Source organism: Thalassophryne amazonica, chromosome 12 (genome assembly GCF_902500255.1).
Source record: "Thalassophryne amazonica chromosome 12, fThaAma1.1, whole genome shotgun sequence".
Classification (NCBI taxonomy): domain Eukaryota; kingdom Metazoa; phylum Chordata; class Actinopteri; order Batrachoidiformes; family Batrachoididae; genus Thalassophryne; species Thalassophryne amazonica.
The window spans coordinates 99944152-99960376 of record NC_047114.1 but is presented as its reverse complement, the minus strand read 5'-3'; the positions used below and the strand labels follow the sequence as shown (position 1 = coordinate 99960376).

Here is a 16225-nt window from a genome sequence, read left to right as displayed (position 1 = left end):
AAAACTACTTCACCTACTGGTATGTTAGACCTCAACTACACACCACCCAATGCTGGAGAGATCACAAAGACCATGAGGTGTTTCTCTGAACATAATCTAACACACAGGGATATCTGGCTGCAGCCAGTACAGGGTTAATTTCAAGAGGACGGGATAGACCAGTTGTCCGCCTGGACGGTTACGTTCGTGGACCCAAGACGGTTTTGTAGTGTGGTGAATGTGATGGTCTACGGCATAGTGTATGATCCCAGACCTGACCTCAGACCTCAGGCGAAAGAAAGAGTGACCATTTCTACATTTCAACAGCACATCCGCGTGTCACTTTATTTGCTTGAAACACACTGAAAAACATTAACATACACACAGACTTTATAAGGCCCGGCTCCTTACTCCATAGGGGTCGTGACAGGAAAACATCTAAGGACCAGGTCAGCTGCTTACACACACACGGCAGCGGTAGACTTTTCTCTGCTCCTGCCACAATGCAGTGAGTGGTCAGAAGCTGCTGGAGTGAATGATGCAATCTCAACTGTTGAACTATAAACGTTGTCAGACAAACTAACTGAACCATGATGTGAAGTTTTTTAAAAGTGGTGTGAATTTTATTTAAAGGCAGTTTAAGATACATTCTCATATTTTGTCTGTCACATTGATGACTTTCATTAAGATTTTCATAAAACTGTTAAAAGTCAAAAGTAAAAAATCACTGATACAGTTTATACAGTTATAAATAGAAACAAAAACACCAAAAGTAAATGAAACATTTAAAATATATATATTCAATAAGTTATAATAGGTTCATGTGTGACCCCAATGCAGAGAACAGACACAATGTAAGTCCAGTGTTCTTTATTCAGCAATGCAGGGACGGTTTAGGGTCAGATATAGGAAACTGTCCAAGGTAGAGGTGCCGTGAGGAAACAGGCAAACACTGAACTGCCAGAAGATCAGTGCACAGAGCCCTGTCATAGCAGGTAAGCAAATCCAGAGTCAGCAGGCAAAGCTCAGGAAACATGGAATGGCAGCGTGGGTCAGTAACATGAGGAAAGAACACTGATGAAGCAGGAACTGGGAGGGACACCATGAGGCACTACACTAGAGGGAGCCAGAGACCAGAGGGAGAACATGTGAACCCGGAAACCACTGGACAAGAAGTAAAGGTACTCGGAGAATAATGCACAGGAGATGACTATCATGGAGGAGAATCACAGGAGATCAACCATCTAAAATAATCTAATATGGAATATATTATGGAGCTGATGACCGCAACACCCAAACACCACAACAGAACATCAGAAACGTGAACGTGATCATTTGTTCTGGGAGCAAACATTGATGCTGCACATCACTGCACCCCAAACACTACAGAACCTAGGCTACATGGCACCTGGATGGCAACCACCCAAACAGACACTGTGGAAACCTCTCCAGGTTTCCAGTGACCAGCTGTCTGCAGCAGTGACCTTGACACGGTTCAGTACATCCGAAGACATGATGAGCAGTGTTAAGATCATTTCTGAACATTTTATAACCTGACAAAGTGCACGTGGACTCTGTGTTTTGACATTTTAAACACTGGTTTGTGACTTTTGTAACCATCACTAGAACTAGCCGACAATCCTCACCTGGTTACCTGAACCATAACAGCTGAAAAAAACTCAAATTTGTTGCTGAACATTTTGTGAGACTCAATAAAGAAAGAGTTTGACATTTATTTGTATTTTACAAAAGGCTTTGTCCTTATTATACAAAGCTGTTATATAAATAAAGTTTATTAAAATACTATATATAAAACAACAACATTCATCAAAAAACCTCAAACTCTGAAGATATGACTTTCACTCTGCAGCTGTGATGAATGGTGTTGAGTTGGGGGCCCGGCGGTGGTGCTCAGGCCTTCTCGATGGCTGTGGTGCTGAAGCAGCCATCAGGGATGGTCTCCAGGATCTCCTCCAGGTTGGAGATGTCCTTCTGGATAGTGTCGATGTCCATGTTGATGTCCGCTAGCCGGCGTCGATAAGCCTCTTCCTGTTCCAGTGCATTCTTCAGCCGAGGTTTCAGCTGCTGGTTGATGTTGCTTGTTGTGGCATTGAGAGATTTCTCAAGTTCCAGCAGCTGGTTCATGTCCACAGTGTTGGACTGGCCTGCAAAGAAGAGGTATGACATTTTTAGCTGTGAATCTTACAAAGAAATTGCAGCGAATCTTGGATCTGTTGGTCAGGGAGGCTAAATTTGTGATGTTGACGGAAATATGTGTTAACTAGCTGTGTGAAATAATTCAACTGTAACCAAAACAGAGTTTGCAGTCAGTTTTAAGACCGTTCTGGATCGTTCGGCACTTTCTGCTGTTTGTTGCCGCATCCAAATGAGGGTGGAACCATAACACCAGACTAGTGTGAGACCAGCACAGAACCAGCATCGATGAGACTAGAACCAGGCTAGTACCAGACCATCAACAGACCATCAACAGATCATCAACAGATCATCACTCAAGTATGATCAGATGGTAGAAGGGTTGGACAGTACCTTAGGCATAGTCTGATGATGGTTGAGCACCAAACTATCAACAGCACATCACCAGACTAGCACTACACTAGCACCAAACTGTCTCCAGACTAGCACCGCGCTAGCGCCAGACTAGCACCACACTATCACCAGACTATCCACAAACTAGGACCAGACTAGCTCCAAGCTATCACAAGACTATTAACAAACTAGGATGAGACTAGCACCAAGCTATCACCAGACTATCAACAAACTAGCATCAGACTATCAACAAACTAGCATCAAACAAGCACCAAGCTATCACGAGACTATCAACAAACTAGCACCAGACTAGCACTGCGCTAGCACCAGACTAGCACCAAGCTGTCACCAGACTATCAACAAACTAGCACCAGACTAGCACCAATCTTTCTCCAGAATATCAACAAACTAGCACTGCTCTAGCATCAGACTAGCACTGTGCTAGCACTGTGCTACCACCATGCTAGCACCAGACTGTCAACAAAGTAGCACCAGACCAGTATGACAGAGGCCAGCCTCGCTCCCCTGACAGCCAAAGGATGGTCCCTCAACCCAGGTTTTAGTGGACCAGGCAGAGCGTTGGCCTCTCGTGCCAGAGATCGTGAAATGTGTCCTGAGGGGAGTGAGTGGGAGGAGTTAAAAATCACAACGTAGAGCAAACCGCTCCACTAGCAGCAGACTAGCAGCTGAACTGTCTCCACCCAGCTCTGGTTATGAATCAGGTAGGTAGCTTTACAGTGACTGCAATGTAATCCAACAGCCAAATGAATTTTAATGTGACTTTAAGTGAAAAGACGAGTTTACCGATGTTAGCGAGCAGGTTGCTAATGTGTTGCAGCGTATGTCCCACGCCATCTCTGGTCTGTTTGGCGTTCTCGTACGCTGCAGATGCCCCGACAGCCGCCTGAAAAGACAACAACCAGTTCATCTCCTTCCTGTACTCTGGACCACACAACAGGTTTAAGAAAACTGTTCTTAAAATGTTGATCTGAGAACCTGGACGTTTTAGCGAGCTAACACATTAGCATTAGCATGAATAAAGACCCTGCTGAAGTTGTAGTTTGTGAAGTTATGGGTTCAATTTCTACTTTTTCTGAGGAAACAATCACACAATTACTCGAGACATTTAGTAGCCAGTTGAGTGATCCTCCTGTAACCTCGATACTTAGACTCGTTTAGTAAAAAACATCACAGATGCTGTCACAGAAGGAAATATCGATGCACTACAGGAATAGATGAAAACACAGTCAAAGTCCAAGGTGTGTGATACTGATAAACAGGGTTAAAAACAAACACAAAACCCTATTGATAACTGTCTCTGTATATATACACAACATAGAACAGATAAATAAAGGATACGGGATACTGCACATGAAGATGCTATAAGGATAACGTTGCTACCAGATGCTACTGTGTATTCTCTATCCTACATTCTATATTGCACAGTTCTTTCTATTGATTTGTATTTATCTGTCTTATGGCGGTTGGGTAAAAGCTGTCCCTGAATCTGTGCGTTTTGCACCTCAGGCTACAGTACCGTCTATCTGAGGGCAGGAGGGAAAACAATTTGTTAAAGGGATGTGAAGTGTCCCTTATTATCCTTCTTGCCCTTGACAAGCAGTGCTGTTCTGCCAGTTCCTCAATGGTTGGCAGCCTGGCCCTAATAATCTTCTCTTTCCCGCGCTCACAACCCTCCCCACTACCTTCCTGTCTGCAAGGCTGCTACAAGACTGCTTTCATTTCACAGAGAGATACTACTGGTTAGTACACTCTCTATGGTTCCTCTGTAGAAGGAGGTGAGGACAGCCAGGCTCAGATGGGCACTCATTATAGACGCTTATAGACGGGTTACACGGCGCTGTAGATGTTTGACCCCCCGGCTTTGATCTCTGAGCACCGGTGCTTATAGACAGGTTACACAGCGCTGTAGACATTTGACCTCGCCGGCTATGATCTCAGAGTGTCAGTGCTTACAGAGGGTTTACGCAGCGCTGTAGATGTTTGACTTCGCTGGCTTTGATCTCCGAGCGTCGGCGCTTATAGAAGGTTTACGTGGCACTGTAGATGTTTACCGCTAATCCACCGTGCTGGTTTATAAGGTGCTCAGATGTTTTACCTTGCTGGCTTCAGCTTCCTGCCTGATGGCCTTTTCCAGGTCAGTGCTGAGCTCTCTGGATGTGCCTGCTGCCTGCGTCTGGAGGTTTTTCATGTCCAGATTCAGCTTGGTAGCCTCTGGCTCGAGTCCAACAGGAGAAGGCAAAGACGTCAACGTATCCTAAAGCAGAAAGACCAAAGTGTTCATTTTCTGTCAACAGCCTGTTTGTTTGTTCGTGTGTTTGTTTGTTAACTGAGGTGTTCAGCGTCACCTCCAGACTGTTGGCCAGGTCGTCCAGCAGTCCGATGGACTTCAGTGCATCGCTGTAGTCCTCAGACACGTCTCTGAAGATGGACTGGGTGTCTGCGTTGTCCTTGACAGCCTGCTGGATGGTGCTGCTGATGCCTGGAAGCCGTTTGATGGCGGCGTCAGCCAAAGCTTTGCTGTCATCAACCTGCTTGTCGAACCCTGCAGATGTGAACATGCGTTAGTCTGTGATTTGTTTTTTAATCATTTGTCTCAAACATATATTTAAATAAAACGCAACGCTAAAATCCCCCCGGCCGTGCGAGCCTCGTGTTCTTTATAATTTGCAGTTGTTTAATTAATTACTAAGATCCTGTTGTCTTACATACAGTTTGTACATGTTCAGTGAAGCCCCTCGATTAATCAGTCAGTCAAGATCAATATTTATGTTTAACGGCGTCTGCAGGAGGCTTTACGTGTGCGTGTACATGAGCTTTTGACAAAAGTGGAAGTTATGCAATTCAAGGAATATTTGTATGTATTAGTGAGACAAATTTAACTCCATAGGAAGTTAGCTTTGAGTTAGCTGAAGTTAGCATGCACGCTAATGCCGCAAAACATGTTTTCAGGTTACAAAAAGAGTTTTTTCAGTTTTAGAAGTGTTTATTTCTCACTATCTTTTACATGATATATGACACAGAGGATATATTTACACACAAACGAAACAAGAGTTTTGCAGCTAGCTACCAGCCTGTGACGTCACCATGCTAACATCCGCAAAATATGTTCAGAGGTGTTATTAGGTTCAAAAAATGGTGTTTTTGGTTTTAAAAGTGTTTATTTCTCGCTAGCTTTTACAGAGCTCTCAAGTTGAGATGCGCTCAAGGAGATATGTTTGGTTTTTTTGGGGTTTTTTTTGTGGAACATGAGCATGACAACATGATGCGTGAAACCTGACAGAACCATTTCAAAGTGTGAGTCTCTCTTTTCCATAATATATGAAAGACGTGCATATAAACACAAAGCAGAGTGGTTTGAAGAGACCAGCCAATGACATCACAGTGCAGCTCTACTCTGATTGGCTGTCATCCACCGCCACTCAAAAACAAAGCAGAACAGATTGAAACAGAATGTGACTTTTTAACCTCTTAAAATATGTCCAGGTTAGCCATCTTTGACCTTGTCCAAGGTTTGTGTCCCAAGAATGTTCCCTGTCAATTTGAAGAGTGTGGCAGTAAGAGGACTGGACTCATCCTGAACACAGACAGACAGGCAGACGGCTAGACAGAGGGACACACAGACAGAGGGACGGACAGCCAGATGGATAGACAGACGGACTGACAGATGAACAGAGGGATGGACAGACAGACAGAGGGACAGATGAACAGAAAGATGGATAGATGGACAGACACAGGGAGGAACAAACAGATAGAGGGACAGACAGAGAGACGGACGGACAGACAGACAGAGGGACGGACAGCTGGATGGAAAGACAGAGGGACAGATGGGACGGACGGACAGACAGAGGGACAGACAGATGGACAGAAAGAGGGATGGATGGACAGACAGAGGGACAGACAGACAGACAGATAGAGGGACAGACGGATGGACAGACAGAGAGATGGATGGACAGAAAGATAGAGAGAAGACAGACAGAGGGATGGATGGACAGATGGATGGACAGACAGAGACATGGACGGACAGACAGACAGAGGGACAGACAGACAGACAGACAGCTAGAGGGACAGACGGATGGACAGACAGAGAGATGGATGGACAGAAAGATAGAGAGAAGACAGACAGAGGGATGGATGGACAGATGGATGGACAGACAGAGACATGGACGGACAGACAGACAGATAGCCGGACGGACAGATGGACAGACAGACACAAAGCCTTCACAGTACCTGATGGCCATATTTTAATGGCCTCGGCTATAAATTCAACATGTTTAGAACAAACAAGTTTAAAATCCAAAATTCGGTTTGAACCCGTTCAGAACTGTTTGAAAGTTTCAAAACGTTTCATATCAGGTTTGAAATGTGTTTCAAAGTGTTCAGAGTCTTCTGAACCAACAGTTCATCTCAAAAAGAATCTGCTTTTTTAAAACTTTTTTTGAGTTGACACTTCGTGTTGTTTTGGCACCTTGCAGTGTGTTGAAGACATCGTCCAGCGCCTGCGTGTTGGTGTCCAGGCGTCCCAGCGCATCCTCCGTCATGGCCTTGGCGGCGTCCACGCGGCCCACCAGCTTGTCGTACGCCTGCAGTGAGGTCACATGAACACATTCAGTAAGAACAACAAAGAGGCCTGAGGTCGTGCACTTGCTGTGCACGGTGTCGCCACGTCCATCTTTTATTGTTCATCTTGTAGTTTGCCATTACGGGCGGGGGGTATACAATTGATGCCTCATCAAAACATTTCTGCTTCCAGGTCAATTTGTTGGTTGTGTAGCGCTGCAATTATTCAGTTCACAGGTTGTTTGGACATTGTGGAATCTGACCAGGAAGCAGCTGAGCTGGTTCAGGGAGACACTTCAGCAGCGTTAAGGACAGATTGACAGACTGATGGACGGACAGACGGATGGCGGTTGGATCTTTGTTACCTGTTGCTCGGTCTTGTGTTTGTTCATCAGAATGTCGCTGAGTTGAATGTTCCACGACACCTCGTCCTGCAGCGCCTTGATGTTGATGTTGTCCAGATCCTGATTTAGATTGTCCAACCGGGCCACCATGGAGGCCATCTCCTCCTGAGCATGATGGGAAACCACGACACAGTTTTGTGATTCTGAGGCACATTCTTTTGAAAAGATGCGTGTTGACCTTTGACCTTACGTTGAGGGGTGGCGGCAGAGCTTTTTCCATGTTGTTGACCTCTTTCAGCATGTTGTTTGCCATCTTGCTTTCATCTTTGGCCTCGTCGCTCAGACGCACTGCCTCGCGCTCCAAACCCTTCACACGGCTGGAGATCTGATCGTACCTGGACAAAAACACCCGTCCATGTGTCTCCTGATCAGCAACAGCATGTCTCCTTCTGAATAAGAAGCTCAAAGCACTTTACAGTGATGCCTCACATTCACTGGTGACAAACTGCCCTCCAGCCTGATGCTTTATGATGTCATTCCGCCCGAGGTGTCTGGAAGGCGCCAGTCAAACGTATCTGTGAAGTTACGCTTCACAAACAATCCTTCGGTTTGGTCTCGAACTGAACCCTGAGAAAAACACGTGACTCTGTGACGTGACACAAACCTGCTTATCTGATCTCATCTAGACTGTGAGGCCAAAAGTATTTGGGCACCAAACGACCACAGCTGAGTATGAGATGATTTGCACGATGTGTTCCAAAAATGGTAAATGAGGAGCTCAGAACAATTCAAGCATAACAACTTATTTTTTCAATTTATTTCATTTATATAGCACAAAATCACAATAAAGTTGCCTCAAGGTGCTTCACTCGAGTAAGGTCTAACCTTACCGATCCCCAGAGCAAGAACACAGGCGACAGTGGGAAGAAAAAAACTCCCTCTGAGGGAGAAACCTCAAGCAGACCAGACTCAAAGGGGTGACGCCCTACTTGGGCCATGATACAGACATAAATTACAGAACAACTCACAAAACAAATATACAGGAAATGTTCCTGGTGCACAAGACAGGAGGGTCACAGACACCACACCCATCTCTGGATGGAGCCACACCTCAGACAGAGAGAAAAAACAGAATCAGGCATCAGAAAGACATCAAACACTGTATAATTTGTCAGCATTAAACAACAAGAAAAACAGAAGAAATACTAAAGTGATCGCCGGCCACGAGTGTTGTGTGGGCCGCTGAAGAGGAGGTACTGCTGGCCCACCACCACAAGATGGTGCCCTGCTTGAAGTGCGGGCTTCAAGCGAGAGGGCGTTGGCTTTGCTGGAGGTGACAGCTGTCATTAATCAACACAAGCTGTCACCCATCACCACCACTACAAAGACCGGACTGCAACTCCACCTCCTCGCCGAGAAATCAACTACCATTCAGGTAATTTCTCTGCTGACTGACACTGTGTGTGTTTAACCTGAACTTCTATTTGCAGCCGTTTTCCTGGAGTGTTTCCTTATCTGGAGGATTGGCGTTTGGTGTGACAGCGACGGCTTCGCCTCACACCCCAACTCAGATAAGTGGTTGACCAGGAGCTGCACGAGTGTGTGTGATTGGAGGTGGAGGTTCTCCCTCCTTTACTTAATACAGACTGTGGGATTACTGAGTGTGCGAACTCACACTCATCTGGACTGTCTCTGTTCTCTGCCAGCAGTACCGGGTCTGACTGCTGAAGACAGCAGCCACCTGGGGCGCAGGGCTTGGCGGCTCCGGTGTTCTTCAGCTCCGTTGGTGGTGGAAGCTGTGTGGGGATCCAGCTCTTCTCTCTCCAGGCATCTTCTATCGTCGAGCCTGCCCACACGTCACCTGGTGTATGATTGACAGTCCAGCATATTGTTATTGTCTGTACGTTGTTGTGCGATTCACAACATTAAATTGTTACTTTTTGGCTTATCCATTGTCCGTTCATTAACGCCCCCTGTTGTGGGTCCATGTCACGTCACTTTCACAACAACGAGCCCTAAACTTCACTAAAAGACCCAGAATTTAGGTAAAGTTGAGGCTGCGGCACGCTCCGTTTACTAATAAAATGAATTAAAAGAGTAAAAAGTGTAGAAGTATACTATGCCAGTATGTTAGCCATACGAAAGGGAAAATAAGTGCGTCTTAAGTCTGGAGATCATTCCACAGAACAGGGGCACAATAAGAGAAAGCTCTGTGACCCACAGACTTCTTATTCACCTTAGGGACACAAAGTAGTCCTGCACCCTGAGAAGGTAAAGCCCGGGCCGGTACGTAAGGTTTAATTAGGTCAGCTAGGTAGGGAGGTGCCAGTCCATGAACAATTTTACAGGTTAGTAGCAGAACCTTAAAATCTGATCTCACTGGGACAGGAAGCCAGTGAAGAGACGCCAAAATGGGTGTAATGTGGTCGAACTTTCTGTTTCTTGTCAAAAGTCTGGCAGCAGCATTTTGAACTAATTGGAGAGCCCTCACACAGAGATTTCTTGTAGCTCCTATAGAGACCCATGGGGGGGGCTTTAGAAAGATTCAAAGAAAATGAAAATCTTTGTGTAGTTTGATACTGATACAAGGAATCTATATGCAGAATCAATGAAAAAAAAATCTGGCGAGTTTTCAGCTAGAAATTAAAAAATATGCAAAATGTTATTTATGGCCATTTGATTTATTTCTTTATTTTTCTTTGTTAATTTAGTTATTCATCAGTACTTTTTTGACAGTATTTACTTATCTGTCAGTATTTATTGATTTATCCGTCTGTAGTTATTTGTTTATTGATTAATTCTGACAGACCGTGACCTGGTAAACCCTCCAAGGATCGTCTGTACCAGCTTTCAGAAAAATGCATTGAATGGTTCTTGAGCAAATCAATCTGGATGGTGTTGGTCCTGTGCACTGACGGTCCCACAGGACCTCCTGAGGTTCAGCCCTTCAGTGCCGACGTGACTCACGTGGTTTTCAGACCTCCAATCAGCTCTTTGACCTTATTCTCTTTGTTCAGGAGCGTTCGGACCAGCCCCTGGCTCTTCTTGGAATCGCTCAAGGCTTCGTTGGCGCTTCGCTCCACAGTTTTTGCAGTATTCTGATGTCTGGAAGACAAAGACAAGTTAGAAAGGATCTTCAGACTGTACTGATCATCAAAATCACTGATTAAACCCTGAACTGAAACTGACTTATCAGCCAGACTGGCAGCTTTTGGCACCAACGCCGACAGGACGTCTGAATCCAACGGTGCATCTCCAAGAGGGAGCTCCTGTCAGGGAGGAAGGACCAAGACAACATCAGTAAAGCTTCCAGCATGGTCCTTCAAACTGGACCTTCAGACCTTTTCTCAGCAACTACAACCACACGGAAGTCTTACAACTGATTGGAGTTTGGATTCAGCGTCTTTCAATTTCAGTTTCATCTCCTCAATCAGCGTCTCCACGTTCTTGACCTTCGTTCTATATGTTTGCTGTTGCCATTTGATGTCATCAGCTTCGTTGGCGAGGTCACCGATCTCCTGGTCTGTGGTCTGCTGGTCCCGGCTGATGGTTGACAGACGTCTCTGTAGACTTTTCTCCAGTTCTATTGAATACAGAAAGTAGGACATTCAAAGGTTAATGATGTTTTTTAGGACATAAGATAATTACTGGCTGGAGGTTTGATTTTTAAATCCAATCAGTGTCCCAGAATGTTGGTGGAGAGATGTCCGTGCCTGCCAGGTCCTCGGTGCTGTCCTCCAGGTTGGTCACCAGATCCTTGGTGGCTCTCAGGACAGCTTCTATCTCAGCGGCGCCGGTGGGTTTCAGACCTCCATCCACACCTGACATCAGAGCTTCCAGCTTTTGGATTTTGGCAGCGTAAGCTTCCATCTGGAACAAGATGTAACCTGGTTTTATTTTCCTCAAGTCCAGTTCTCAGTACTCTGCAGAACTGATCCCACTCTAACACCTGGAAATCGTACACAGCTCTGGACCACAAGCAACGGAGCAGTAAAACGGACGAGAACATTTGAACCCTTAAATGAAGCCGGTTGGCCTCCATCACCACTCAGAGGAGGGCGAAGGTCATGTGACCATCCTGTCAGTGACACAGCTCATGGTGTCAGGTGATCACGGTCACCCAGACCTGCTTCTCTTTCTTTAACATTGCTCTGAACTGCCTTATGACATCATAGAGGTGTGTCATCTGCACACCCACGTGCCCTCTTAAGTCAGTTGTTGGAGGTCTTTGTGGACCTCTGCTGCTCAACTGTGATGGTCAACAGAAACCGAAGTTCTCTTCCTCATTACGGTATTTTTATAACCTGGTTTCTCTTTTCTGGGTTTTTTGGAGACTTACCTTTGATTTGATGGGGGTGAAACAGGCGGGACACTTAGAGCGCTGACACCTCAGACCCTCGAACCCCGGTCTGCACCGACACCGAGCCCCATCATCACACTGCTCAGAGTGAGAACCCTGAGGGTCACAGCCACACGCTGCACCACACACACACAGAGACACACAGACAGAGACACACAGACACACACACAGAGACACCGTTAACACTCACATAAACAAAGCTGTTCTGACTGCTGCTGTCAATCACAGCAGATTTGAGCAGAATTCAAAAAAATAATATGACATCATTGTGGGGGAGGAGCTTGTGACTTCTGGGTGGACTGGGTGGTGGGTTGGTGAAGGAAGGGTCACTGACCCTGACCCAGAGTGCAGGTGTGATGACCTCAGCAACTGGAAAAGGTTGAGGACACACCCACTTATCATCTCACTGTATCAGGTAGAAGGCTACTTTCTGAAGGAGGCCAATCAGGATCCAGAGCAGTTCTGAGGCACAGCACCACTGAGCACTCCCTGACTGGACCGAGTGTCACCCTAAATCACAGGGGGGGTCACGGGGGTGGGGTGGGGTGGGGGGGTCTGTCTTACTTTTAAACTCTGATAAGACTGAAATGATGGTTCTTGGTCCAGTGAGACATCGGCATCAATTTCACCAGTTAACGCTCAGCCTCGGCTCGTGTGTCATACATCACACTGACAAAGTGAGGAACCTTGGGGTAATTTTTCATCCTTCGTTGTCCTTTGACCTCCACATTAGAAATATTACTAGGACTGCTTTCTTCCACCTGTGAAATATAGCAAAGATTCATCCCATCCTGTCTATGGCTGATGCTGAGACCCTGATCCATGTGTTTATCTCTTCTAGACTGGACTACTGCAATGTTCTATTTTCTGGTTTACCGCAGTCCAGTATTAGGGCTCTCCAATTGGTTCAAAATGCTGCAGCCAGACTTTTGACAGGAAGCAGAAAGTTTGACCACATTACACCCATTCTGGCGTCTCTTCACTGGTTTCCTGTCCCAGTGAGATCAGATTTTAATGTTCTGCTACTAGTCTATAAAATGGTTCACGGACTGGTACCTCCCTACTTAGCTGACCTAATTAAACCTTACGTACCGGCTCGGGCTCTGTGTTCTCAGGGTGCAGGACTACTTTGTGTCCCTAGGATGAATAAGAAGTCTGTGGGTCACAGAGCTTTCTCTTATCATGCCCTTGTTCTGTGGAATGATCTGCCTGCATCAATAAAACAGTCAGATTTTGTGGAGACTTTCAAGTCCAGACTAAGATGCACTTATTCTCCCTTTCGTATGGCTAGCATACTGGCATAGTATGGAACTATGTTTCCTACCCTTTAACTCATCTTATTTGCAATGGAACAGGTCTCAGTTTCACTACATCTAAATTCTGGGTCTGTTAGTGAAGCTCATTTCTCACTGCTCAGGATCACCGTAGTACTTTCTCTGCTTTCCTGTTGATTTACTGCTGGTGAACTCAGACCTCAGGTGGAGTTTTTCCGGCTGATTGATTCTGCTCTTTTTCTCTCTGTCTGAGGCACTGAAGTGACCCGGTGAGGCTGACGGCTGCACACCACAGGCTGCTGGACTGACCACGAGATGCCCTGGCTGAAGCTGAGGCAGCACACTGCAGTCTGCTTTTTAGTGCAGCAGATAACAGAATATTTACAGAGGAATCCTTCAAATCTGGAAAGAAGCACCAAAGTTGGTACAAATACTCCTTAGACATTACTCTTTTGAAAAAACTGAGTAGCCACTTGAATTTTCAGTAGGCGGCCAGGTAGGGGTCATTTGAAGAATTACACAGGGGTCAAAATTTAAAAATGCTCCAATCATATTGAAAGCTATACCACATTATTTGTCTGATCTCAAAAGAGTAATGTCTAAAGAGTATTTGTGCCAACTTTGGTGCTTCTTTCCAGAAATGAACAATTGTTACAGTTATCTGCTCCACTATTTGGAGTGTACTCCTCCATGATGATGTGATGGATGGACGCTGGCCCAGCACCCCAGGGTGCTGATCGAACCCCCTGCCAATGACTGTGTGCTCATCTCAATAATACAGTTTGTTTTGATGCTGTTCTGGTTTTCCTGTTTCTTCAGCTTGGTAAAACTTTGTAAAAACCTTGTAACTGTTAGCATGGCCCAAGCAGAGGGTCACCCCCTCTCAGTCTGGTCTGCTTGAGATTTCTTCCTCAGAGGGAGTTTTTTCTTACCACTGTCACCTGTGTTCTTGGGGGTTGGTAAGGTTAGACCTTACTTGTGTGAAGCGCCTTGAGGCAGCTTTGTTGTGATTTGGTGCTGTATAAATGAAATAAATTGAACTGAACTGAAATTGGGGCCGGTTGAGTGGGCGTGTCTCACTGGTCAAGCAGGATGTCAATCACATTTACAAACAGTTTCAGATCTAAATGTTCTTTGAAGCTTCTCTAATCACAGGCATAGAAAGGCTTTTCATGTTCCTCCAGAGCGTTGCGATTGTTCTGTGATGTTTTTCATTCATAAGTAAGAAATAAAAACCAGGCACAGACCTGACTTTGTTTGGATGTTTGTTGTTCTCACCTTTGCAGGCGTGGCCCGGCTGGCTGTGGTAGAATCCAGGCAGGCAGGCGTCACAGTGCCACCCTCTGGTGTTGTTCACACACTTCAGGCATTCTCCAGTGCTGTGATCGCAGCTTCCCGTCACGCTGAGGTCAATGTGACCATTACACTGGCAGGGCCTGCAGGGCCGCTGCACACCAGCGCCCCCCAGAGGGTCACCGTAAAATCCTTCCTCACATACGTCACAGCGAGCGCCTGAAAACGCAGGTTTTTAAACATGTAAGGTTTTATAAAGTTTTGATCAATTAATTTTTTTAAGTTTTAGTGATGAAATAAAATTAAATTTGAAAAATCGATGCCCTTTTCCCTGCATTTTAAGGTTAACTGAGCAGCTAAAAACTGGTATGATTTTTATTTAAACACTGAAATGGTAATAAACCTATTTAAAACATTTTACATTTTGTGTCAGTTTGTAGAAAACCAAATGTTTAATTTTATTCAGTGAAAATGAAAACATTTATTTTTCTCTTTTGTTAACATCAAAGGACAAAAACTCAAATTTGTTGTTAATAATTGATTTTGTGGTTCTTTGAGTAAAATCTCAGGTGACCAGGTCTGCCTGGTTCTGCCAGAATAGTTCTTGGACCCACCGGTGGTTCCAGGAGGACACTGTTTTTCATGGCAGGTGGGTACCAGGGCACCGCCAGTCAGCGAGCAGGGCACTCCTTCAGCACAGGGACACCTCATACAGATGCTGAACAGCCAGGGGTTCCGGTAAAATCCAGTAGGACAGGCGAGGTCTCCGCTAGTCTCGTCGGCCGAGAAGCAGTCTCCAGTTTGCGGGTCGCAGGTTCCTCCTGCGCAGCTGCAGGGCTCACAGGGACTGAAGGCTCCGTCTGCAGGAACCGTCCGTTTAAACCCCGCAGAGCAGCGCTCGCACATCTCCCCATCCAGTCCCGGCGGACAGCTGCAGCCCTGAACCCAGAGGGCCGGAACCCCGGGCCCCCGCCGGGCTGAGACCAGCTGCACGTTGTCAAGGTAACCACGTCCTGAGAACACACAACACCTCATCAGCTCTGCACCAAGTGAAGATCAGCGGCTTTTTACGCCGTGACAAAGCCCTCACCGTTCTCGCCGAACGTGGCTCGGATCTTGATTGCAGTCAGGTTCTGGAGAAGAGTCTGGAACTGGAGCCGGGACAGCTGAGGTCTCCACGGGCTGCCGGGCTGCTCGTCCAATCTGTCCACAAACAAAATGTCCTCGTGTGAGTCATCAGTCACAGTTTGTGGGCAGTGAACTGCACACCTCACCGCTCAGGGTTCAGAGGTCACTGTGCATTCCTGACACATTTCCTCTCCTGTACATGTCAGACTACATTCAAAGGGTTTCCATCAGAGGGCTGAGGGAAACCCTTTGATCAAACATGACCTGCCTTATGATGTCATCATGACATCACTTACACCAATCAATCACACATATTTCTCTAATCAAACTATAGATCATCTCTTGAGCCTAATTGGTTACGATAGAGTACGATAAAATACCTTTCCAGGAAATTTGTCTTGGCCTCCAAGAGCTGCACAGATAAAGCTGCCGAGGCAAACACAACTCGTGCATACTGCACATAACTTAAACACACAGCGGTTCTGCACAGCAGTCTCACACAAAAGGAAAATCTGACAATACAACAATAACTTTGAATAAATAACACTGTTGTGGAGATATAGCAGAAAACATGTCATGGTGGAATGACCTTTGACCTTGAGCTTTGTCTGATGCGCTCAAAAAGTTAAGCGAAGATATCTGCCCGAGTAACACTCACATTGTGAGATCTGACAAACATCATATTAATCTCTGCTTCAGTGAACACGGGAAAGTTAAAAAGT

The 16225-nt window shown here is 45.8% G+C and overlaps 1 protein-coding gene and 1 long non-coding RNA gene across 2 annotated transcripts in view; one reads left to right on the top strand and one right to left on the bottom strand.

The window, feature by feature from the left end:
* Window positions 1-316: 316 nt before the first annotated feature.
* On the top strand, window positions 317-1650 carry LOC117521556. The gene is made up of 2 exons (XR_004563966.1): window positions 317-912; window positions 1004-1650. It is a non-coding gene; the product is annotated as an uncharacterized LOC117521556 (long non-coding RNA).
* The window catches only part of lamc2 (laminin, gamma 2), a 32939-nt gene continuing 17411 nt past the window's right edge, over window positions 698-16225 (bottom strand). Inside the window, exons 7-21 of the mRNA XM_034182879.1 lie at window positions 15466-15578; window positions 14990-15388; window positions 14361-14594; window positions 11788-11924; window positions 11162-11318; window positions 10826-11031; window positions 10638-10717; window positions 10416-10553; window positions 7699-7843; window positions 7470-7613; window positions 7013-7127; window positions 4893-5089; window positions 4643-4801; window positions 3331-3430; window positions 698-2144 (exon numbers count right to left, since the gene is read on the bottom strand). Coding sequence (XP_034038770.1) covers window positions 1891-2144; window positions 3331-3430; window positions 4643-4801; window positions 4893-5089; window positions 7013-7127; window positions 7470-7613; window positions 7699-7843; window positions 10416-10553; window positions 10638-10717; window positions 10826-11031; window positions 11162-11318; window positions 11788-11924; window positions 14361-14594; window positions 14990-15388; window positions 15466-15578 — 2578 coding nt within the window. The 3' untranslated portion in view covers window positions 698-1890. The remainder of the gene's footprint in view (window positions 2145-3330; window positions 3431-4642; window positions 4802-4892; window positions 5090-7012; window positions 7128-7469; window positions 7614-7698; window positions 7844-10415; window positions 10554-10637; window positions 10718-10825; window positions 11032-11161; window positions 11319-11787; window positions 11925-14360; window positions 14595-14989; window positions 15389-15465; window positions 15579-16225) is intronic.